At 42.1% G+C, this 26,065-nt stretch overlaps 1 protein-coding gene across 2 annotated transcripts; it reads right to left on the bottom strand.

Moving 5' to 3' along the window:
* Positions 1-354: 354 nt before the first annotated feature.
* Positions 355-14,890, bottom strand: LOC145876902 (protein NLRC3-like). Of its 2 annotated transcripts, XM_082972271.1 has the most exons (11): positions 14,767-14,890; positions 13,581-13,724; positions 10,901-11,017; positions 10,497-10,581; positions 10,139-10,367; positions 7,967-9,761; positions 7,509-7,682; positions 6,067-6,240; positions 4,868-5,041; positions 4,651-4,697; positions 355-4,214 (listed from the first exon to the last, which is right to left on the bottom strand). In XM_082972271.1, the coding sequence occupies exons 2-11, from the start codon at positions 13,661-13,663 to the stop codon at positions 3,691-3,693; spliced, it is 3,402 nt and encodes a 1,133-aa protein (XP_082828397.1). In that variant the 5' UTR covers positions 13,664-13,724; positions 14,767-14,890; the 3' UTR covers positions 355-3,690. The 2 variants fall into 2 exon arrangements, with proteins under 2 accessions (XP_082828397.1, XP_082828398.1); XM_082972272.1 differs by lacking the exon at positions 355-4,214 and having other exon boundaries at positions 4,268-4,697.
* Between the last annotated feature and the right edge of the window lie 11,175 nt (positions 14,891-26,065).

Genomic DNA, 26,065 nt, shown 5'->3' with positions numbered 1-26,065 from the left:
ATGTGAGAACTTGGCCGATTCATGCTTGTTGTAACAGAGATAGATCCACATGTGCAGACTCTTCAGGAAGTCCTTGTACCAACCAACTTCAAGTTGGCAGTGTCAGGGGCCAGGAATGTAGCTGTGTACTTAAGTGATAAAAATGAAAACATAACACCTTCCCTGGCATGCAAAATAGGATATTCCCTTAAAACCTCTCTGTCCTCAGATAATCACATGGTATGCTTTCATCGTAAAGCCTTTTTGAAATCTGACACAGCGGCTGGATTAACAAGAAGTTCATCTATAAGCCGATGGATAATACTTGTATGTTTTATGAATGTTTATTATGAGCATTTCTGTTTTTTGCATTTCACGTTCTGCAATTTCACCGGATGTTGGCCAGGTGGGACGAGAGAGGTTAAAAAGTTTTTTTACATTTTTATTGTACTTTTTATTTCACCTTTATTTAACCAGGTAGGCTAGTTGAGAACAAGTTCTCATTTACAACTGCGACCTGGCCAAGATAAAGCAAAGCAGTGCGACACAGACAACAACACAGAGTTACACACGGAATAAACAAGCATACAGTCAAAAACACAATTGAAAAAAAAGTATATAAACAGTGTGTGCAAATGGTGTGAGGAGGTAGGCAATAAATAGGCCATAGTAGCAAAGTAATTACAATATAGAAGATTAACATTGGAGGGATAAATGAGCAGATGATGATGTGCAAGTAGAGATACTGGGGTGCAAAAGAGCAGAAAAGTAAATAAAAACAATATGGGGATGAGGTAGGTAGATTGGGTGGGCTATTTACAGATGGACTATGTCCAGCTGCAGCGATCGGTTAGCTGCTCAGATAGCTGATGTTTAAAGTTAGTGAGGGAAATATAAGTCCCCAGCTTCAGTGATTTTTGCAATTCGTTCCAGTCACTGGAAGCAGAGAACTGGAAGGAAAGGCGGCCAAAGCAGGTGTTGGCTTTGGGGATGACCAGTGAGATATACCTGCTGGAGTGCGTGCTACGGGTGGGTGTTGTTATCATGACCAGTGAGCTGAGATAAGGCGCAGCTTTACCTAGCATAGATTTATTGATGACCTGGAGCCTGTGGGTCGGCGACGAATATGTAGCGAGGGCCAGCCGACTAGAGCATACAGGTCGCAGTGGTGGGTGGTATAAGGGGCTTTGGTAGCAAAACGGATGGCACTGTGATAGACTGCATCCAGTTTGCTGAGTAGAGTATTGGAAGCTATTTTGTAGATGACATTGCCGAAGTCGAGGATCGGTAGGATAGTCAGTTTTACTAGGGTAAGTTTGGCGGTGTGAGTGAAGGAGGCTTTCTTGCGAAATTGAAAGACGATTCTAGATTTGATTTTGGATTGGAGATGTTTAATATGAGTCTGGAAGGAGAGTTTACAGTCTAGCCAGACACCTAGGTATTTGTAGTTGTCCACATATTCTAGGTCAGAACCGTCGAGGGTAGTGATGCTAGTCGGGCGGGCAGGTGCCGGTAGCGAATGGTTGAAAAGCATGCATTTGGTTTTACTAGCGTTTAAGAGCAGTTGGAGGCCACGGAAGGAGAGTTGTATGGCATTGAAGCTCGTTTGGAGGTTTCTTAACACAGTGTCCAAAGAAGGGCCAGATGTATACAGAATGGTGTTGTCTGCGTAGAGGTGGATCAAGGAGTCACCCGCAGCAAGAGCGACATCATTGATATATAATGAGAAAAGAGTTGGTCTGAGATTTGAACCCTGTGGCACCCCCATAGAGACTGCCAGAGGTCCGGACAACAGGCCCTCCGATTTGACACACTGAACTCTATCTGAGAAGTAGTTGGTGAACCAGGTGAGGCAGTCATGTGAGAAACCAAGGCTGTTGAGTCTGCCGATAAGAATACGGTGATTGACAGAGTCGAAAGCCTTGGACAGGTCGATAAAAACGGCTGCACAGTACTGTCTTTTATCGATGGCGGTTATGATATTGTTTAGTACCTTGAGCGTGGCTGAGGTGCACCCGTGACCAGCTCAGGAACCGGATTGCATAGCGGAGAAGTTACGGTGGGATTCGAAATGTTCAGTGATCTGTTTGTTAACTTGGCTTTCAAAGACTTTAGAAAGGCAGGGCAGGATGAATATAGGTCTGTAACAATTTAGGTCTTGAGTGTCACCCCCTTTGAAGAGGGCGATGACCGCAGAAGCTTTCCAATTGTTAGGAATCTCGGACGATACGAAAGAGAGGTTGAACAGACTAGTAACAGGGGTTGCAACAATGGCGGCGGATAATTTTAGAAAGAGAGGGTCCAGATTGTCTCGCCCAGCTGATTTGTATGGGTGCAGGTTTTGCAGCACTTTCAGAACATCTGCTATCTGGATTTGGGTGAAGGAGAAGCTGGGGAGGCTTGGGCAAGTAGCTGCGGGGGGTGCAGAGGTGTTTTCTGGGGTTGGGGTAGCCAGGAGGAAAGCATGGCTAGCCATAGAGAAATGCTTATTGAAATTCTCGATTAACATGGATTTATCGGTGGTGACAGTGTTTCCCAACCTCAGTGCAGTGGGCAGCTGGGAGGAGGTGCTCTTATTCTCCATGGACTTTACAGTGTCCCAGAAATTTTTGGAGTTAGAGCTACAGGATACAAATTTCTGTTTGAAAAAGCTAGCCTTTGCTTTCCTGACTGACTGCATGCATTGGTTCCTGACTTCCCTGAAAAGTTGAATATAGCGGGGACTATTCGATGCTAGTGCAGTACGCCACAGGATGTTTTTGTGCTGTTCGAGGGCAGTCAGGTCTGGAGTGAACCAAGGGCTTATTCTGTTCTTAGTTATACATTTTTTGAAAGGGGCATTCTTATTTAAGATGGTGAGGAAATTACTTTTAAAGAACTACCAGGCATCCTCTACTGACGGGATGAGGTCAATATCCTTCCAGGATACCCGGGCCAGGTCGATTAGAAAGGCCTGCTCACAGAAGTGTTTTAGGGAGCGTTTGACAGTGATGAGGGGTGGTCGTTTGACTGTGGACCCATAACGGATGCAGGCAATGAGGCAGTGATCACTGAGATCCTGATTGAAAACAGCAGAGGTGTATTTGGAGGGCAAGTTGGTCAGGATAATATCTATGAGGGTGCCCAGGTTTACAGATTTAGGGTTGTACCTTGTGGGTTCCTTAATGATTTAGTTGAGATTGAGGTCATTTAGCTTAGATTGTAGGACGGGCGGGGTGTTAAGCAGTTTAGGTCACCTAACAGAACAAACTCTGAAGATCAATGGGGAGCAATCAATTCGCAAATGGTGTCCAGGGCACAGCTGGGAGCTGAGGGGGGTCTATAACAGGTGGCAACAGTGAGAGACTTATTTCTGGAGAGATACATTTTTTAAATTAGAAGCTCGAACTGTTTGGACATAGACCTGTAAAGTATGACATAACTTTGCAGGCTATCTCTGCAGTAGATTGCAACTCCTCCCCTTTGGCAGTTCTATCTTCACGGAAAATGTTGTAGTTGGGGGTGGACATTTATGAATTTTTGGTGGACTTCCTAAGCCAGCGTTCATACACGGCTAGGACATCAGGGTTGGCGGAGTGTGCTAAAGCTGTGAATAAATCAAACTTAGGGAGGAGGCTTCTGATGTTAACATGCATGAAACCAAGGCTTTTACGGTTACAGAAGTCAACAATTGAGAGTGCCTCCTAAGCCAGGATTGTGTCAGGTTATTATTTACAGGGACACTGAGGAATCATAATGAACCCTAAACCCTGGATAGAGGGGCTCAGTGAATGTGGAGGTGAATGTGTACAGGTGGGTCAATGTGTCAGAGGATGCTCTATAGAAGGACAGAGTGCCGGCTGGCCAGTCCAGATAAACTCCTACTCTGTGGGAGCTGGAGGAGGGGACGACTAAGGTAGTGAGATTATTATTGTGCCAGGCAGTGTATCTGTTGTCATAGCAGAACAGACTCCAGGACTTGTCATTGTATCCAAGACAACAGTCATTACCCCCTCCTCTCCTGCTGATTCCTTTATATGTCACTCCTATAACAGCTTCTCTCCCACTCCACTCTACCTCCCAGTAACAGCGCCCAGTCAGACCCTCTCTACACAACACTTGTCCCCAGCCCTTAAATCTCTCTGGGTGATCAGGAAACGGCTGCTTCTCTCTCCTACATGTCACCTTTCTGTTCTCCTCAGACAGAAAGAGGTGTCTGTTTACTGTGTTTAGGTCCAGTGTGAGATCACAGACATCTGATGGATGAAACCAGACACAATATTAGAAATCATCATCATTCACATTAGAATGTTAACTCACTTTTCACTAATTCATTTAATGTAGATGTTTCTAGGTATCAAAAGGAGAAGTTAAGGTAACTTGAGACATGTTGAATGATCATATGTTATACTGTACGGTAATATAAAACACACTTATTTCCATTAATTATACACACACACACCTGTATGTATGCATGAACACACATTCCTTATGTTACACGAACACGCCACACACATACACAGACACACGTTGTCAAAGCAACTCTTTGTAAACTTTGGTGTCCCTGATTTCTGCTTCTGTAGAACTACAGCTGATATTTAATATGAACAAGTCAGTAATGATGGTGGTCTTTGACTTAACTTGAATTAAGACTTATTCTTAGTCATATTCTTCACAGCAGTCAACACTCACATTTTCTAAGCCCAGGTTTCATTGTGTTCTCGCCACCATGTTCCACACTGTAGCGGTAAGCAGAAGAACATACAGTCATTGAGGGATACACCTGAACTCACTCAGCACACACACACACAATATAACTTTGTCCAAGTGGTGGTAAGAATGTTTGTCTTAACTAGCCTGATAAGTCAAACATGTCTGATATGAACATTGACATAAACCCTCTACAAACTTGAGTTTCTCCAGTCTGCAGTTTGGATCCTCCAGTCCAGCAGAGAGCAGTCTGACTCCTGAGTCTCCTGGGTGATTGTATGTCAGGTCCAGCTCTCTCAGGTGTGAGGGGTTTGACCTCAGAGCTGAGACCAGAGAAGCACAGCCTTCCTCTGTGACTAGACAGCCTGACAGCCTGCAAAGAGTCAAATCATATTATACATTCATATTATATTAATTCAATTATATTAAACATATTAAAACCACACTGATATTCTTTGGTGGTGAAAATAGTGGCAGTATATTTTTCATTGAGGGTATCACCTTTTATTTGATGGTATTTTAATAAATATCTGTTTCACCATTTAGAAAAACAAAAGCACTTTATGTATCTAGTCCCCCTATTTGAAGAAGTCATAAGTATTCTGACCAATGAACTTATAGAGTATTAAAGTAGTCAGAAGCTTCGCATTTGGTACGATATTCTTTAAAAACCATGACTGCATCAATCCTGTAACTGCCATGATTGAGAAAGATCATGAATGAATCAAGAATAATAATGAGTGAGAGAGTTACAGAGGCTACAACAAAACATGCTAACCTCTCACCATTACCAATAACAGAGGCTACAACAAAACATGCTAACCTCTCACCATTACCAATAACAGAGACTACAACAAAACATGCTAACCTCTCACCATTACCAATAACAGAGGCTACAACAAAACATGCTAACCGCTCACCATTACCAATAACAGAGACTACAACAAAACATGCTAACCTCTCACCATTACCAATAACAGAGGCTACAACAAAACATGCTAACCTCTCACCATGACCAATAACAGAGGCTACATCAAAACATGCTAACCTCTCACCATTACCAATAACAGAGGCTACAACAAAACATGCTAACCTCTCACCATTACCAATAACAGAGGCTACAACAAAACATGCTAACCTCTCACCATTACCAATAACAGAGGCTACTACAAAACATGCTAACCTCTCACCATTAACCTCAAATAAAAGGTGACATTCTGTACTGTTACCTGATATGAAACTTTCTGTCTCAAATCCAAAATGCTGGAGCATAGTACCACATTTTAATCTGTAAGCTTCACTGTCAAAACACATATGGTGTGGACTATGTGTGTCTGGTAAACACATGTGGATCTGGTGAACAGTTATCACTTGTTGACCAACTACAGGAATACTGACCTCAGAGTCTCCAGTTTACAGTGGGGATTCCCCAGTCCAGCAGAGAGCAGCTCCACTCCTGAATCCTTCAGGTCATTGTTACTCAGATCCAACTCTCTCAGGTGTGAGGGGTTTGAACTGAGAACTGAGGCCAACACTTTACAGAATGTGTCTGTGAGTTTACAGCCAGTGAGTCTGCCAACACAGAAGAAATACAATTACAGACAGGTTGTATAAAAATATTATTAATTTTAAAATGGTGGATGATGACTGGATTAATCTTATTTCTAAGTGAGTAGATAACATGTTTCTAAACACTACTAAATGAATCCTGATGATGCCATGATTAAGAAAAATGAATTATCTTCTTGAACTGCACGGTTGGTTATTAAGGGCTTGTAAGTAAGCATTTCACGGTAAAGTCTACACTTGCTGTATTTGGTGCATGTGACAAATAAAGTTTAAAATAATAATTAGTGAGAAAGTTACAGAGACTACAACAAAACATGCTAACCTCTCACCATTACCAATAACAGAGGCTACACCAAAACATGCTAACCTCTCACCATTACCAATAACAGAGGCTACAACAAAACATACTAACCTCTCACCATTACCAATAACAGAGGCTACAACAAAACATGTTAACCTCTCACCATTACCAATAACAGAGGCTACAACAAAACATGCTAACCTCTCACCATTACCAATAACAGAGGCTACAACAAAACATGCTAACCTCTCACCATTACCACAAACAGAGGCTACAACAAAACATGCTAACCTCTCACCATTACCACATACAGAGGCTACAACATAACATGCTAACCTCTCACCATTACCAATAACAGATTGGGTCTGATCTTTGTTCCTCTGTAACTTTCTCATTCATCATTATTCACGATTCATTCATGATTATTCATAATCATGGTAGCATCCACATGAATGTAGAAGTCTTCAGAAACATCTTCTATTCTTACTGACAATACAAGTTAAGTGACTCCTAAATGACAGGACATTATTCACCATTCAGTTTCTATTAGGAAAAACATAATCCAAAACACAACCAAAACAACCTGAAAATGCATTCAACAGGTTTGCAGAATCACAAGCTTGATGTAATCACTGCAGGCAAAGAATAATGGACACTAAACTTTTGACTAAATTAATTTGTACAAATAATCAGGACTTCCTCAAATGGGAGAACTACATACATAAAGTGGTTTCATTTATTAGCTGTAAAATATAAATGTATGAGTACCTTTAAATTAAAGGTGACATTCTGTACTGTTGCCTAATATGAAACATTATGTCTCAAATACAAAATGCTGGAGCATATCACCAAATTTAAAACTGTAAGCTTCACTGTCCAAACACATATGGTGTGGACTATATGTGACTGGTAAACACATGTGGATCTGGTGAACAGTTATCACTTTTTGACCAACTACAGGAATACTGACCTCAGAGTCTCCAGTTTACAGTGGGGATTCCCCAGTCCAGCAGAGAGACGCTTCACTCCTGAATCCTTCAGGTCATTGTTACTCAGATCCAGCTCTCTCAGGTGTGAGGGGTTTGACTTCAGAGCTGAGACCAGAGAAGCACAGCCTTCCTCTGTGACTCCACAGCCTGACAGCCTGACAAAGAGATCATCATGACTTCACAAACACACTGTTAATTTAACACCAGTAGTGTAGAAGGACAACGGTAGATGCATTTGGTTTATTCTCCCAAACAACATATAGAAAAATCTTCCATCTCCTAGAATTGAATGGTCATATTGTTATGCTAATGTGAAAATCAAAGCATTTATTCAATATGTTTTTCAATATAACATGATATACATATTATATTACATTTTTATCTAAACAGAATATTTCTTCCTGATGATTAGTTCTTATATGTCATTTTATTTACTCACAGAACAGCTCTGGAGGCTTTGACCACTGGCAGCAGCCTCAGAAGACCTTCCTCTGATCTGGAGTATTTCTTCAGGTCAAACACATCCAGCTCCTTTTCTGAAGTCAGCAACACAAAGACAAGAGCTGACCACTGTGCAGGTGACAGTTCTTCACTTGAGAGACTTCCTGATCTCAGGTAGCTTTGGATCTCCTCCACTAGAGAATGATCATTCAGTTCATTCAGACAGTGGAACAGATTGATGCACCTTTCTGGAGAGGGATTCTCCCTGATCTTCTTCTTGATGTACTTGACTGTTTCTTCATGGCTCTGTGAGCTGCTTCTTGTCTTTGTCAGTAAACCTCGTAAGTGCTTCTGATTGGACTCCAGTGAGAGGCCCAGAAGGAAGCGGAGGAATAAGTCCAGGTTTCCTGTCTCACTTTGTAAGGCTTTATCCACAGCACTCTTGTAGAAAGTAACTTTATGCTTGTCTCTGAACAGCACAGAAAGGTTCCTGGACGTTGATTGAGGTTTGGCCATTAGATTCTCATTGTTGTTGATGAATGAGAAGAACACATATACAGCAGCCAGAAACTCCTGAATGCTCAGATGAACAAAGCAGTACACCATGTCCTGGTACAGCCCACATTCCTCTTTAAAGAGCTGTGTGCACAATCCTGAGTACACTGAGGCTTCATTGACATCAATGCCAGCCTCTTTCACGTCTTCTTCATAGAAAATCAGATTGCCCTTCACAAGCTGTTGAAAAGCCAGTTTTCCCAGTGACAGAATGCTCTCTTTATTCCACTGTGGACCTGTCTCTTCTTTCCCAAGATACTTTTCATTCTTCTGTTTGGTATGAAACACCACAAGGTGTGTGTACATCTCAGTCAGAGTCTTGGGCATCTCTTCTCTCTTATGTTTCAGCATGTGTTCAAGGACTGTTGCAGAAATCCAACAGAAGACTGGAATGTGGCACATGATGTGGAGGCTCCTTGATGTCTTTATGTGTGAGATGATTCTGCTGGCCAGGTCCTCATCACTGAATCTCTTCCTGAAGTACTCCTCCTTCTGTGGGTCACTGAACCCTCGTACCTCTGTCACCTGGTCAACACACCCTGAAGGGATCTTATTGGCTGCTGCAGGTCGGGTAGTTATCCAGAGGAGAGCAGAGGGAAACAGATTTCCCTTGATGAGATTTGTCAGCAGAACATCCACTGAGGTTGACGCTGTGACGTCACAACAGATCTTGTTCTTCTGGAAGTCTAGGGGCAGTCGACACTCATCCAGACCATCAAAGATGAACAGAACTTTGTACTTGTGGTAGTTGGAGATTCTTGATTGTTTGGTTTCCATTGAGAAGTTATTGAGAAGTTCAATGAAAGTGTTTTCCCCTTTCATCAAATTAAGCTCCCGGAAAGGGAATGAAAATACAAATTGGACATCCTGATTTGCTTTTCCTTCAGCCCAGTCCAGAATGAACTTCTGCACAGAGACTGTTTTTCCAATGCCAGCAACTCCCTTTGTCAGCACAGTTCTGATACGTTTGTCTTGTCCAGTTAAGGGTTTGAAGATGTCGTTACATTTGATTGCAGTCTCTGGTCTTGCTTGTTTCCTGGTTGTTGTCTCAATCTGTCTCAGCTCATGTTCATTATTGACCTCTCCTGTTCCACCCTCTGTGATGTAGAGCTCTGTGTAGATCTTATTGAGAAGTGTTGGGTTTCCTTGTTTAGCGATCCCCTCAAATACACATTGAAACTTCTTCTTTAGATTAGATTTGAGTTCACGTTCGCAAATCACAGCAAGTTCATCTGAATCTAGAAATAACACAGAGGATATTAATATTACGTCTGTTTTAATGCCTACAGTGTTGTAGGATTGTTATAAAGTTTTAAATTATAATATTTTATTCTCTTAACTGACTGTATAAATGTGTAAATGTTTTCATAATTCATTACAGACTGGTGTGACTGATTATATTATTATTGGTATTATTGATGGTATTATTAATGTTGTGTCTCTCTCTCTCTAAATTAATCAACACGACACATCCCTGCTGCTACTTGATGAGGTGACTAGGTGTTTCATTAAGGCTGCTACAATATCATCGAGTTACACACCTACTTTAGCTGTACTTTAGCTACAGCTTTAAATGTTATAAAACAGCATTCAACATGAGGCAGACAGATCTTACTTTTCTCCAGTGTGTCAGCAAGCTCCTTCTGGTTCATTTTCCTCAGGACGTGCAGTGTGATCTTCAGAGCCCCCTCTCTAGCACTCCTCTCCTGCTTCTCATCTTCAGCGTCCACCACTTCCTTATCCAGCTTCTGACTCTCAAAGCCTTCTGGGAGTTCTGGACTAAGAATCCTCTTGAACATCTTCAGCTCGTTCTTCACAAATGTCATAATATTCTCTTCAAGCAACTGAAATAAATCAAGTAAATAAGTTAAGCAAGAGAAGAAATGTTTTCTCATTAACACATGAATGAATGATTGACAGATCAACTTTACTTGAGGTAAACAAACACAAATGTACATAACAGGAACACACACACTGAATATGGAGGCCAGGTCTGTTTGATGACTCTGGGAAGACTGACCACTGAGAATATCTGACTCTGATCTCTCCTGTTGGTTTCTGTGGAGAAAACATGAAATTACATCTCCTCATCCAGGGAGTGCGCACACACACACACACACACACACACACACACACACACACACACACACACACACACACACACACACACACACACACACACACACACACACACACACACACACACACAGAGGGAATGTTGTGTTTGTTTAATATTGTTTTAGGACTATGAAAATGGACAAAAGGATTAGCCAATCGATTATGAAAACAACCAAAATAAATGGGAAAATGGGAGAGGAGAAATGACTAGAGACAGTGTTGTTTAACTCACTGACTATGACCCATGAGTTCTTCTTACCTTTGTTCAGTAGAAAAGTCTCCCTCTCTAAAGTGTATAGGAGGCGCCATAGACTTGTCACTCTTCATGGACACACAGCTGGGTACAGGGGAGGCTGGTCTGTCCTGCTTGATCGGGCTTCAACACAACAGAGACAAACATTACATCGCTCATCTACTCCTAGCTCAGATGGGGACACATAAGATGAGTTTCATTCCAAAACGCTATGTATCCATTTTCATAAATGTTGGTAAATTAGCTTTTATTTCTTAAATAAATTATTAAAGAGATTGGTGTGTTTTTTCACTATCTAATCATTGCATGGGATTGTTCAATAATAGAAACGTATTTGTTGAAAATCTATCACTTGATGTTGTCACGTCCTGACCAGTAATAGGGGTTATTTGTTATTGTAGTTTGGTCAGGACGTGGCAGAGGGTATTTGGTTTATGTGGTTCGGGGTGTGTGTCTATGTAGAGGGGTAGTTGATTTATGTATTCTGGGGTTTTTGGTCACTGTTCTATGTTTATGTATTTCTATGTTCTATCTAGTTTAGTCTATTTCTATGTTTAGGTAATTGGGGTGTGGACTCTCAATTGGAGGCAGGTGTTTTCTAGTTGCCTCTGATTGAGAGTCCTATATTTGTTTTAGTGGTTTGTGGGAGATTGTTCCGTGTATAGCTTGTTTGCCTTACTGGCCTGTTATTTAGTCATTGTGGTTTTTCCCGTGTTTGTTTTGGTTCACCTTCTTGTCCGTTTAAATAAAAAGAAGATGAGTGCAGATTTCCCCGCTGCGTCTTGGTCCGCTTTAACCTACGACAACCGTGACAGATGTGTTCATTTCAGAGAGACAAATAATCATGTTTTTTTGCAAAATGCTATATAGCTGCCTCACTCTCAGAGAAATCAGTAGTACTGCTAGGTTTTATACAGTAATAATATATATCTGCCTCACTCTCAGAGAAATCAGTAGTAGTGCTAGGTTTTACACAGTAATAATATATAACTGCCTCTGTTACGGCTTGGTAATCGTGGAGGAGGAATGAGGCGCAGGAAGCAGCGAACACAGGGTAGTGGTGTTTTTAATATACACTCACACAAAAAACAAATGTTCCCACACACAGGGGAGAAAATACATACGGCGTCAAACAACGTCGACACGAACATAAGCCGTCTGACAAGAAACAATCATTAATCCCACACGAACAGGAGCGGGCCAGCTAAACTAAATAGCCCCTCTAATGGCTAATTGACCACAGGTGTCACAAAATAAAAAAAGGGAAAAGCAAAAGGGAATCGGTGGGAGCTAATAGGCCGGTGACGATGACCGCCGAGCGCCACCCGAGCAGGAGGGGGCGCCACCGTCGGTGGGAATCGTGACAGCCTCACTCTCAGAGAAATCAGTAGTACTGCTAGGTTTTATACAGTAATAATATATATCAAATGTAACAAAGAACTACATGTTTAATAAAGATCTGTACAAATGATACATTTGTGAAATCAAAATAATTTTGTCTATTTTTATTATTAAATACAGTAATATGGGATCTGTCAGTAAAACATTTAGTTTTGAATTTAGCAGATGTTTTTATCCAGGGCCTGGTTTCCCAAAAGCATCTTAAAGCTAAGTTCATCAAAACCTTTGTTGGAGGTTAAATCTCCGAGCTGTTTCCCAAAACCATCGTTATTAACGTTGAACAGCTTAGATGATTTTCTGCACTCCTGCATCACAGAAGGTCTCAGCTAACATAGAATCACATGGTTTATCCATCTCTCTGTGACCACAGATAAATACAGAAGAACGAAGTTGACTACAAATACAAAGTTTACGTATAAAATTATGCTTCACAATGGAAAACTTATCAAACTAGCTCATCTCAGCCTTGTGTCGTCAGGGAGCACTCTTCACTCTGCCTTCAAGAGCAAGCCAGGGGAATGCTGAGGTAATTTTCTAATCACGAGGGTTGCATGATGTAATTTATTGCGGGCTGGAAGACGCACTCTTGTCTTTTCTATTCCGAGGTTGTTTACTCTCAGTATCAGATATTAAGATGATTTTTTATATTGCATGTAAACTGAGGTTGAGGTTCTCACTAGTGATAATTTACCCGGGGTTCAATACCTGCTATAGTCACTATTTTTGCTCTCCCAAAAGTAACACAGCCCTAATACGAGATATGTAGCTAACTAAAGTAATGAGTGACCATTTTAGAAAATAATGGGACATAGTCTTTGCATGCTATTTTATGTCAATCATATTGCTGCTTGTAGCCTATAACTGATGCTTTGTGGTCTTATGCTACCATCTATTGGAAATATTTAGCAATTAAAAGGTATTAATTCATGTGCAGATACTGGTGAGGCAGCTGAGAAATAAAGTGTATTTTTCTTGTTAATTCCTTAGATCAGTCTCAAACCTGCCCCACCTATCCCACACCAGTTGCTGGACTTTCACATAGAGGTCACCAGTTCAAACCACCAGTTCAAACCACATTTGAAAAATAAAACTAATGTGGCTTGTTTATCAAGTGTTCTGTCTTGCAATAATAAATATAATAAAATAACAAATAAAAAAAAAGCTAAATGCTTAAACAGGTTTTTTTTAAATGCTCTTATCCAGAGAGATTTACAGTAAGTGCTTTCATCTTAACATAGCTATTTATTTTGGAAATAAACGTAATAAATTCTTCATAAAATCTCACCTCTTAGCTTTGGTGTCATGTCCCCCAGAGAGACTCATTTTAGAGTAAGGGCCCCCCTCCTCTCTCTCCCCAGAGTGACTCATTTTAGAGACAGGGCCCCCCTCCTCTCTCTCCCCAGAGAGACTAATTTAAGAGCACTGACCCCTAAACAGAGATCCAACATGTTGGTTGTGGTTAACACAGTGAAAACTAAACAGATATCCAGCATGTTGGTTGTGGTTAACACAGTGAAAACTAAACAGAGATCCAGCATGTTGGTTGTGGTTAACACAGTGACATATCTAAACAGAGATCCAGCATGTTGGTTGTGGTTAACACAGTGACAACTAAACAGAGATCCAGCATGTTGGTTGTGGTTAACACAGTGACAACTAAACAGAGATCCAGCATGTTGGTTGTGGTTAACACAGTGACAACTAAACAGAGATCCAGCATGTTCTATTTTATGATTTATTTTAGAAATAAAACATTTACTAACAGACACATCCAAACAGTCAGGTGATTTAATGCAATTACATGAAGATGTAGTTGTGATTGATATTTTTCACCTCTTCTCCATGTAGTGGAACTAATAATAATAAAAATAACAATATTATAATAATAATCAGAATATTAATAATAACAATATAATATGTAATAATAATAATAATAATGTCTCACTTTCTCTTTTAATAATTTCTCTCATTCTAGTGTGTTGCTTTGTTCAACAGGTATGATATTATTATGCTGTTACTGAAATCAGTTCATAATAACAATGTTAAGAAAAGTATTTTCAGTGGTTTCATACCAAATTACAGAGGAAGCAGGAGCTCATTGTAGTTTAGAAAACAACAAATGTTCTGATATTCTGAAAGATGATTTACAACTATGATACATGAACAATTTTACAAATGGTAAAATAACCGCGATGTACAAATCGTATAATACGATATATAAACAATATTAGTACTATTTATTAGTTATATTAGTACTATTTACTAATATTAGTACTATAAACAGTATGTTTTTGAATTTGACTTGACTACGCCCAGTTAGCGCCATTTTGTATGATTGAACTGTCACGTAGCTGTCCCAGGTGAAATGGACTGTTAGATCTGAGTGTTTTACTGTCATTCACTATACTAAAATAACACCATACATTTAATGTCCCTACACACTTTACAATAATCCCTGGGAAGATTCTTACCTTGTAGCCTGAATTCACAACCAGAACATGTCAAGTCATTGAGATAGTTTCCGTTGTGCTGAGAGAGAATCTTCCTGATGACAAGTGGCTCTGTATCTATGTTCTAGATACAGTTGATCTTTGGATGTAATAATATCTGGTCAAGTCAAGTCTAGTGACACAACACCATAGTATATCATAAACATAACAGTAGTTTAACCTTTGGCCAGTAAAGACCATGGCATACTATAAAACAGGGTTCGTCAACTAGGTTTGGCTTCGGGACAATTTTTTATATTATCATAATGAATAGGTCTACTCTTCAAATGGAACAACATCTTAACACATTTGATTAGTACATAATATATTCAGTGACAGTAAAATAATTAGGATCTGATTAAGTTCATAAAATCACCAATATCTCTATGCAATTATTGTAACTCTTTTGGTTTGGAGACGTAGCGGAGTCAGGTGCAGGACACTGTTTGAGTTCAAAACTGTCTTGTTTACTCAAAAACAAAGTCAAAATCTCCAACAGCAAAATAACAGGGTGAGGAGAAACACCTCCAACAACCACTGACAAAGAACAATCACGGACAAAACAGAAATGGAAGCCAGAGGGTTAAATAAGGAACATAATAAGGGAATTGAAAACAGGTGTGTATAATAAAGACAAAACAAAACGAACAGGGAAACATCGATCGGTGGCGACTAGTAAGCCGGTGACGTCGACCGCTGAATGCCGCCCGAACAAGGAGAGGGGCCGACTTCGGCGGAAGTCGTGACAGTACCCCCCCCTTGACTCGCGGCTCCAGCAGCGCGCCAACACCGGCCTCGGGGACGACCCGGAGGACGGGGCGCAGGGCGATCCGGGCGGAAGCGGTGAAACTCCCGGATTAACTGCGTACTGTATACGCCGGGGCCCCCTCGATGTCCAGAGGGGGCGGAGGAACCTCCCACACCTCAGACTGCTGGAGCGGACCAGCCACCACCGGCCTGAGGAGAGACACATGGAACGAGGGGTTAATATGATAATCAGGGGGGAGTTGTAACCTATAACAAACCTTGTTCAGTCTCCTCAGGACTTTAAATGGCCCCACAAACCGCGGACCCAGCTTTCGGCAGGGCAGGTAAAGGGGCAGGTTTCGAGTTGAGAGCCAGACCCGATCCCCCGGTGCATAAACCAGGGCCTCACTGTGGTGGCTGTCGGCACTCGCCTTTTGCCGCCTGATGGCTCGTTGTAGTCGTATATGGGCAGCGTTCCATGTCTCCTCCGAGTGCCGAAACCATTCATCCACCGCAGGAGCCTCGATCTGGCTCTGATGGAATGGTGCCAGGACCGGCTGATAACCCAGCACACACTGAAAAGGGGTTAGATTAGTAGAAGAGTGGCGGAGGGAGTTTTGGGCCATCTCCGCCCAGGGGATAAACGATGCCCACTCTCCCGGCCGGTCCTGGCAATAGGACCGCAGAAACCTACCCACCTCTTGGTTGACTCTTTCCACCTGCCCGTTGCTCTCGGGGTGGAAACCTGAGGTAAGACTGACCGAGACCCCCAGGTGTTCCATAAACTCCCTCCATACTCTAGACGTAAATTGGGGACCCCGATCAGACACTATGTCCTCAGGCACCCCGTAGTGCCGGAATACATGGGTAAACAGGGCCTCCGCAGTTTGTAGAGCCGTAGGGAGACCGCGCAAAGGAAGGAGACGACAGGACTTAGAAAACCGATCCACAACGACCAGGATCGTGGTGTTACCCCGTGACGGAGAAAGATCCGTCACGAAATCCACCGATAGGTGTGACCATGGTCGTTGCGGAACGGGAAGGGGTTGTGATTTCCCTCTGGGCAGATGTCTAGGTGCCTTGCACTGTGCGCGTACCGAACAGGAGGAGACATAAACCCTCACGTCCTTAGCCACCAGTACTTCACCGCAAGGCGGACCAATACCAGGATGACCAGAGGAGGGTGATGTGTGGGACCAACAGATCAAACGATCGCGAACATCAAACGGAACGTACACGCACCCAACGAGACACTGGCGGGGAGTGGGTTCTGCATGTGACGCCCGTTCGATGTCCACGCCACCTCCCATACCACCGGTGCCACCAGGCAAGAAGCTGGAATTATCGGAGTGGGCTCCGTGGCCCCTCCTCTGTATCATACAGCCGGGACAGTGCGTCTGCCTCCACGTTCTGGGAACCTGGTTTGTAGGAAAGGGTGAAAACAAAGCGTGTGACAAACATAGTCCACCTAGCCTGGCGAGGGTTCAGTCTCCTCGCTGCCCGAATGTACTCCAGATTTCAGTGGTCAGTCCAAATGAGGAAAGGGTGTCTAGCCCCCTCAAGCCAATGTCTCCACACTTTCAGAGCCCCGACAACAGCCAACAACTCCCTATCCCCCACATCATAGTTTCGCTCCACCGGGCTGAGCTTCTTCGAAAAGAAAGCACAGGGGCGGAGTTTTAGTGGCTTACCCGAGCGCTGAGACAGCACAGCCCCTATTCCAGCCTCGGATGCGACCACCTCAACTATGAACGCTAAGGAGGGATCAGGATGCACCAGCACTGGAGCCGTGGTAAACAGAGCCTTCAGGTTACCAAAAGCTCTGTCCGCCTCAGCCGACCACCGCAGTCGCACCGGTCCCCCATTCAGTTAGGAGGTAATGGGAGCCTGGCCAAAACCTAAACCTAAATTTTTTCCTCTGTTTGCCGAAAAGGAGATTCCCGGTCGGAATATTATCGCTTTTCTACGAGAAAAATGGCATAAAAATTGATTTTAAACAGCGGTTGACATGCTTCGAAGTACGGTAATGGAATATTTAGAATTTTTTTGTCACGAATTGCGCCATGCGCGCGACCCTTCTTTACCATTTCGGATAGTGTCTGGAACGCACGAACAAAACGCCGCTATTCGGATATAACGATGGATTATTTTGGACCAAACCAACATTTGTTATTGAAGTAGCAGTCCTGGGAGTGCATTCTGACGAAGACAATAAAGGTAATGAAACTTTTGTAATAGTAAATCGGAGTTTGATCAGGGCTAAACTTGGTCGGTGTCTAAATGGCTAGCCGTGATGGCTGGGCTATCTACTGAGAATATTGCAAAATGTGCTTTCACCGAAAAGCTATTTTAAAATCGGACATATCGAGTGCATAGAGGAGTTCTGTATCTATAATTATTAAAATAATTGTTGTGTTTTTTGTGAACGTTTATCGTGAGTAATTTAGTAAATTCACCGGATGTTTGCGGCGGTATGCTAGTTCTGAACGTCACATGCTAATGTAAAAAGCTGGTTTTTGATATAAATATGAACTTGATTGAACAAAACATGCATGTATTGTATAACATAATGTCCTAGGGTTGTCATCTGATGAAGATCATCAAAGGTTAGTGCTGCATTTAGCTGTCTTCTGGGTTTTTGTGACATTATATGCTAGCTTGAAAAATGGGTGTCTGATTATTTCTGGCTTGGTACTCTGCTGACATAATCTAATGTTTTGCTTTCGTTGTAAAGCCTTTTTGAAATCGGACAGTGTGGTTAGATTAACGAGAGTCTTGTCTTTAAATAGCTGTAAAATAGTCATATGTTTGAGAAATTGAAGTAATAGCATTTCTAAGGTATTTGAAAATCGCGCCACTGGATTAGACTGGCTGTTGCGTAGGTGGGACGAATTCGTCCCGCCTGCCCTAGAGAGGATAAAGGTTAAATAAAATATATTTACAAACTCCACAACTAACAGGTCAATAAAAAGACAATGCTTTGGAGGAAGCAAACCTGTCTATTCCATTAGACTCTTGGGGTATATCAGGCTCAAGTCAGGTTCTCCTCACCATGACATAAATAGTAAATGACATGCAACAATGGCCTGTATCACACCTAACAATTAAACAGAAATGTGGTTCTTTCAACCCCAAAAGAGCAATAAAACATACCGTTATAAACAAAGGGCAGGAAGACAATGACATCAATTAAAACAGAATGGACATTTGAAAAAAAAAACACACCCTCAGCCTCATTAATCTATTCCTCCATCAATATCACCATCGTTGTTGTAGTCATCACCCTCAGCCTCATTAATCTATTCCTCCATCAATATCACCATCGTTGTTGTAGTCATCACCCTCAGCCTCATTCATCTGTTCCTCCATCAATATCACCATCGTTGTTGTAGTCATCACCATCAGCCTCATTAATCTATTCCTCCATCAATATCACCATCGTTGTTGTCGTCATCACCCTCAGCCTCATTCATCTGTTCCTCCATCAATATCACCATCGTTGTTGTCGTCATCACAATAGTCATCATCCTCCTCCACTTCATAGTTTCTGACACTGCCCTCAATAAAAGCCCTTTTGAAACAATTCACATTGTCCTTCTGCCTGCTGGAGCTCATCAAGCTTTCCAGCAAGGACAGCTCTTGTCCCAAGACAACATCCATCTTCTCTGTGTAATGTTGTAAGGCCTCCACGATCAGTTCCTGCTCTGTGTAATGTTGTAAGGCCTCCACGATCAGTTCCTGCTCTGTGTAATGTTGTAATGCCTCCATGATCAGTTCCTGCTCTGTGTAATGTTGTAAGTCCTCCACAATCAGTTCCTGCTCTGTGTAATGTTGTAAGGCCTCCATAATCAGTTCCTGCTCTGTGTAATGTTGTAAGGCTTCCACGATCAGTTCCTGCTCTGTGTAATGTTGTAAGGCCTCCATAATCAGTTCCTGCTCTGTGTAATGTTGTAAGGCCTCCACGATCAGTTCCTGCTCTGTGTAATGTTGTAAGGCCTCCACGATCAGTTCCTGCTCTGTGTAATGTTGTAAGGCCTCCACGATCAGTTCCTGCTCTGTGTAATGTTGTAAGGCCTCCACGATCAGTTCCTGCTCTGTGTAATGTTGTAAGTCCTCCACGATCAGTTCCTGCTCATGTGAGTAGAACATCTTGGCAGTGAAGACATCATCCTCAATGTAGCGCTTCTCTTCACAAAGAGAACAAAGAGCCTTTGCTTGAGGTGAAACTCCCATCATCCTCTGCTCCTCCTGCTCTCCAGGACCAAGCAGTGCTGTCCACCTGCACTGCATCCTCATACACCAGGGCCTGTAGGAGCTGTGAGGACAAACCTTGTCTCATCAGGTTGTAGTCCTTCACATGTATTTTTTTGCTACTACCGACCGTGGCCTTTTGGACAGGCGGTTGGCAATACCTTGACCATCTATTGATAACAGATGATCAATACCTTGACCATCTATTGATAACAGATAATCAATACCTTGACCATCTATTGATTACAGATAATCAATACCTTGACCATCTATTGATAACAGATAATCAATACCTTGACCATCTATTGATTACAGATAATCAATACCTTGACCATCTATTGATTACAGATAATCAATACCTTGACCATCTATTGATTACAGATAATCAATACCTTGACCATCTATTGATAACAGATAATCAATACCTTGACCATCTATTGATAACAGATAATCAATACCTTGACCATCTATTAATAACAGATAATCAATACCTTGACCATCTGTTGATAACAGATAATCTGTCACAGCTGTCGAAAGGAGTAGACCAAGGTGCAGCGTGGAAGATGTTCATCTTGTATTTATTTTACTCAGAACACTCTGACAATCAAACAAAACGACAGCAAAACAGTTCTGTCAGGTTTCATGAACTAAACAGAAAATAACTACCCACAAGGACAAAGGAAAAACAGGCTGCCTAAGTATGGCTTCCAATCAGAGACAACGAAAGACACCTGTCTCTGATTGGAAACCATACATAGAAAATAAAACATAGATTGCCCACCCACCTATCACACCCTGGCCTAGCTAAACAGAGAAAACACAGCTCTCCTAGGTCAGAGTGTGACATAATCTATACCTTGACCATCTGTTGATAACAGATAATACAGACAGAAAATATGTTAAAGGTAATCCAATCTAAACAAAAAATAAATAAAAAATGACCTAAAGCTGCTATACAATTACTCTGATTACCATCCACCAATAGATCATTAGCAACAGAATCCAAGTTCAGAAACAGATACAAATAAACATTATTATTGTGTTTGACCACCCAGAATTATCATAGATCTGATATGAGTTGACTTGTTCCTATTGTTGAATATATATATATATATAACCTGCATATTCTGTCATCAGGCCACAGAGGAACCTCCGTTCTAGCAGCAGACTGAAGGTTCCCTCCAGATTGGTCCTCAATCTGTTACTCTGCAGTCTGTGGAGTGCAGTCTGGAAGAGACTGCTGGTGGGGGACCATCAATCTGTTACTCTGCAGTCTGTGGAGTGCAGTCTGGAAGAGACTGCTGGTGGGGGACCATCAATCTGTTCCTCTGCAGTCTGTGGAGTGCAGTCTGGAAGAGACTGCTGGTGGGGGACCATCGATGGAGGATGCTGTTCTTCCTCTCCATCATCTTCAGTTTTCTGTCATCAGAAAGGTTCTAAATACTTTGACCAGGGAGATCAATTATATTCATTGATCTAACAATTACACTGTTAAAAACTGAGGAAGTACCTCTCCATCTGCACAAACTAAAAAACAGCTGTTCCATCTCCACTTCCCTGCTGTGCCCTGAAAATAAAAAATGGATTACAGAGGGCATACAATAATGCATGTCGAAAAATAACAACTTTGTTTAGTCATTTGAAATGAATTACATACATTGCAATTGTATGTTGCTGGAGCATTGCAACATATTGCTCCTCCCAGCACAGAGCTCAGAGCTCAGAAGCGCCTCAGATATGACCACAGCCTCTCCATCTGCTCCCCATCTGCCAGTCCAGCACCTTCCACATATCAGATGTTGAATTTCATCTAGAAATATAAAATCATGTCATACAATGGTAAAAGGGTTATTTGGTTAAACCTTATAAAATATGAATAAATACCTACTGACAATTTTAATGATCCTGTTCAAGTTCCTGACATGGCAAGTCATGTCCATCAGCATGGAAAACTGGAACAACCAATTTGGTCCTATGATTCAATTCAGGAAAGTTTCTCTAAAAAGTTATGGACAAAATGTTCATGTTAAAACTATTGTTGGAGAAACTGCTTTTCAAATGTGAAAGTCAATGAGATCTTGAATTAAAAAGGTTAATTACTTGCACATGTGGCTGCATCTGGCATCAATGTTCTCCGTGAAGATGAGGTTGATGTTCTGGCCTCTCATCCCCTCCTTCATCTCTCAGCAGGTTCACTGCATCTGGCATCAATGTCCTCCATGAAGATGAGGTTGATGTTCTGGCCTCTCATCCCCTCCTTCATCTCTCAGCAGGTTCACTGCATCTGGCATCAATGTCCTCCATGAAGATGAGACTGATGTTCTGGCCTCTCATCCCCTCCTTCATCTCTCAGCAGGTTCACTGCATCTGGCATTAATGTCCTCCATGAAGATGAGGTTGATGTTCTGGCCTCTCATCCCCTCCTTCATCTCTCAGCAGGTTCACTGCATCTGGCATTAATGTCCTCCATGAAGATGAGATTGTTCTGGCCTCTCATCCCCTCCTTCATCTCTCAGCAGGTTCACTGCATCTGGCATCAATGTCCTCCATGAAGATGAGGTTGATGTTCTGGCCTCTCATCCCCTCCTTCATCTCTCAGCAGGTTGACTGCATTTGACAAACTACAGAAGAAGTACATCATTATCTGCACTAAATAACTAAATACAATTTACTAAATTAACTAAATTAATCAACACTGAAATAAAATACTGAAAAAGAAACTGAAAAAAACTCCTTGTTACTGCATCCCACCTTTCACCCTTTTTCATGTTCAGGAAGTGAAGCGGGTGGTCATGCTGGCAGGAAACCCCCAACACGCCTGTCTCCTACAATCTCCTTGTTTTGGGTTTGGACCTGATGGCATTGCCTGCTTGAAATCCATGGCAACCCTAAAATATCTATAATAATATAAAGTACAATACAAGTATTATGTACTGAAATGCTTCCTTGCAGGTTAACCTCTTGACAATGCAACAACAATAGAACAAGTCAGTAGCTAAGTTAATAAAAAGAGTAATACAATAGTAATTAACCCTTCATTCATCAGTATCCTGAACATAGCTAGGTGTTTCTGGGATAGAGGGTTAATATAAAAATCTATATATTCAGCAATACAGTAAGATTCTGATACACTATCCCTTACTATTGGTCTGATGCAGAGAACCGCCCATGTCTCTGAGACACAATCACTTCCTATTGGTTAGCCGCAGGGAACCGCCAACGTCTCAGGAGATATGTATTTTAGGCAGTAAGTAAAACTGTCTAGGCCTTGGAGAATCTGGCCCAAAAAGATAGACCATCTGTTTATCTGTAATGTACTTATCCTCATACAGTTTATCTCCTGGATTAATCTTTGTGTTTTCTGGTGTTGAGTGGGACAATGGAACATAGTGTTTAACATGATCCTTTTGTCTATTGGCTTCAAGAAGATATTCACTTTATCCATTACAACAATCTGAGCCCCCTTATCTGCTGGTTTAATCACTACATTTCTAGAACATTTATAAGGTTAAGCTGATTAACAGGTCTGGTTCTGAATTGTGAAAAGGAAGCCACATCCCTACGTATAAGAGTCTGTATAGTTTCTGACTCCAACTGAGGTTCCCAATGTGAGGGGTTTGGAAATAGTATCTGAGGAAAATCTGTTTCATATTCAAAATAATCTGATAACTTCAATCTTCTATGATAGACGTGTAGATCCCTCCGGAGCTCCTCCCAGTCCACCTGTTTAGGAGTTGGTATGAAAGTCAGTCCACCTGTTTAGGAGTTGGTATGAAAGTCAGTCCGCCTGTTTAGGAGTTGGTATGAAAGTCAGTCCGCCTGTTTAGGAGTTGGTATAAAAGTCAGTCCGCCTGTTTAGGAGTTGGTATGAAAGTCAGTCCGCCTGTTTAGGAGTTGGTATGAAAGTCAGTCCGCCTGTTTAGGAGTTGGTATGAAAGTCAGTCCACGTGTTTAGGAGTTAGTATGAAAGTCAGTCCGCCTGTTTAGGAGTTGGTATGAAAGTCAGTCCACCTGTTTAGGAGTTGGTCTGAAAGTCAGTCCACCTGTTTAGGAGTTAGTATGAAAGTCAGTCCACCTGTTTAGGAGTTGATATGAAAGGCAGTCCACCTGTTTAGGAGTTGGTATGAAAGTCAGTCCACCTGTTTAGGAGTTGGTATGAAAGTCAGTCCACCTGTTTAGGAGTTGGTCTGAAAGTCAGTCCACCTGTTTAGGAGTTAGTATGAAAGTCAGTCCACCTGTTTAGGAGTTGGTATGAAAGTCAGTTCACCTGTTTAGGAGTTGGTATGAAAGTCAGTTCACCTGTTTAGGAGTTGGTATGAAAGTCAGTCCACCTGTTTAGGAGTTGGTATGAAAGTCAGTCCACCTGTTTAGGAGTTGGTATGAAAGTCAGTCCACCTGTTTAGGAGTTGGTCTGAAAGTCAGTCCACCTGTTTAGGAGTTAGTATGAAAGTCAGTCCACCTGTTTAGGAGTTGATATGAAAGTCAGTCCACCTGTTTAGGAGTTGGTATGAAAGTCAGTCCACCTGTTTAGGAGTTGGTATGAAAGTCAGTCCACCTGTTTAGGAGTTGGTCTGAAAGTCAGTCCACCGGTTTAGGAGTTAGAATGACAGTCAGTCCACCTGTTTAGGAGTTGGTATGAAAGTCAGTTCACCTGTTTAGGAGTTGGTATGAAAGTCAGTTCACCTGTTTAGGAGTTGGTATGAAAGTCAGTCCACCTGTTTAGGAGTTGGTATGAAAGTCAGTCCACCTGTTTAGGAGTTGGTATGAAAGTCAGTCCACCTGTTTAGGACTTGGTATGAAAGTCAGTCCACCTGTTTAGGAGTTGGTATGAAAGTCAGTCCACCTGTTTAGGAGTTGGTATGAAAGTCAGTCCACCTGTTTAGGAGTTGGTATGAAAGTCAGTCCACCTGTTTAGGAGTTGGTATGAAAGTCAGTCCTCTTTCTAGAACCTCACTCTCGGCTTGCTTGAGCCCAATGGGACATTGCTGGTCAAGACCTGAAATGGGTTGTGAAGTAGTATGGACATATTGATGGAACAAGGTCACAAAACTGGTGGTTAGACAGGGTAGATCCAAGAGCAGGCCTCTGCTGTCATCTAGTGGGTGTTTCTCTGTACTGCTTGACACATGGAGACTCAATGGAGGCCCAGTGCAAGTGCTCAAAGTAAGGCCCAAACAATTGTTTGTTCAGGCTGGGATCTATAAAGCAGTCTGTTCTTCAATTAGATGCCAACTAATATTCATACAGGGACAGTAGGTGGGGTAGGAGGAAGAATGGTGTTCCTGATTCATACAGGGACAATAGGTGGACAGGAGGAAGAATGGTGTTCCTGATTCATACAGACAGGAAGAAGAATGGTGTTCCTGATTCATACAGCCAGAGGAAGAATGATGGTCCTGATTTACACTATTCCTCTTTTTTCTTTAGAGCTTCAGATTGAGATTGTTGTTATTCTCCAATATGTGTTTCTTCAGTGTTGCACTCTGGGTTCTCCAAGGGGAATACTCCCCCTGTTCTCCTCTTTACAGTTGTAGCCCCATGCTCTTGCTGGGAATTCTCCGCTGTTGGTATCAATTTAGTTGGTCCCAAAAAAGACAACAAAAATGTGTATTTGTCTAGTTTTAGCTGAGTCCACAATTAGAATCCATGTGGTTCATTTCAAAGTTTCTGAAAAGATTAAAAGTACATTTAAAAAATGTGCTCATGACATTTCACCACAATAGGCTTCTTCAGACAATGGTCAAAAAGTAGCCAATCAAAGCCAAAGGAGAGTGATGAGCAGCATCATCAAACCAGCAAGGCTGCCAGCAAGACCAACAGTGATGATGCTGCCGAGCTCCAGTTAGCTCCGTGTCCAGAGTCTACCCACCCTTCCACAAGCCCAACAGTGATGATGCTGCCGAGCTCCAGTTAGCTCCGTGTCCAGAGTCTACCCACCCTTCCACAAGCCCAACAGTGATGATGCTGCCGAGCTCCAGTTAGCTCTGTGCAGAGTCTACCCACCCTTCCACAAGACCAACAGTGATGATGCTGCTGAGCTCCAGTTAGCTCCGTGTCCAGAGTCTACCCACCCTTCCACAAGTCCAACAGTGATGATGCTGCTGAGCTCCAATTAGCTCCGTGTCCAGAGCTCCAGTTTGCTCCGTGTCCAGAGCTCCAGTTAGCTCCGTGTCCAGAGCTCCAGTTAGCTCCGTGTCCAGAGCCTACCCACCCTTCCACAAGCGTCATCAGGATAATGGCTTTATATTTTATTTTTACATTGAACCTTTATTTAACTAGGCAA

Source organism: Salmo salar, unplaced genomic scaffold (assembly GCF_965601325.2).
Source record: "Salmo salar unplaced genomic scaffold, fSalSal1 ptg000619l, whole genome shotgun sequence".
Lineage (NCBI taxonomy): Eukaryota > Metazoa > Chordata > Actinopteri > Salmoniformes > Salmonidae > Salmo > Salmo salar.
This window is presented reverse-complemented; position numbering and strand designations above follow the sequence as displayed.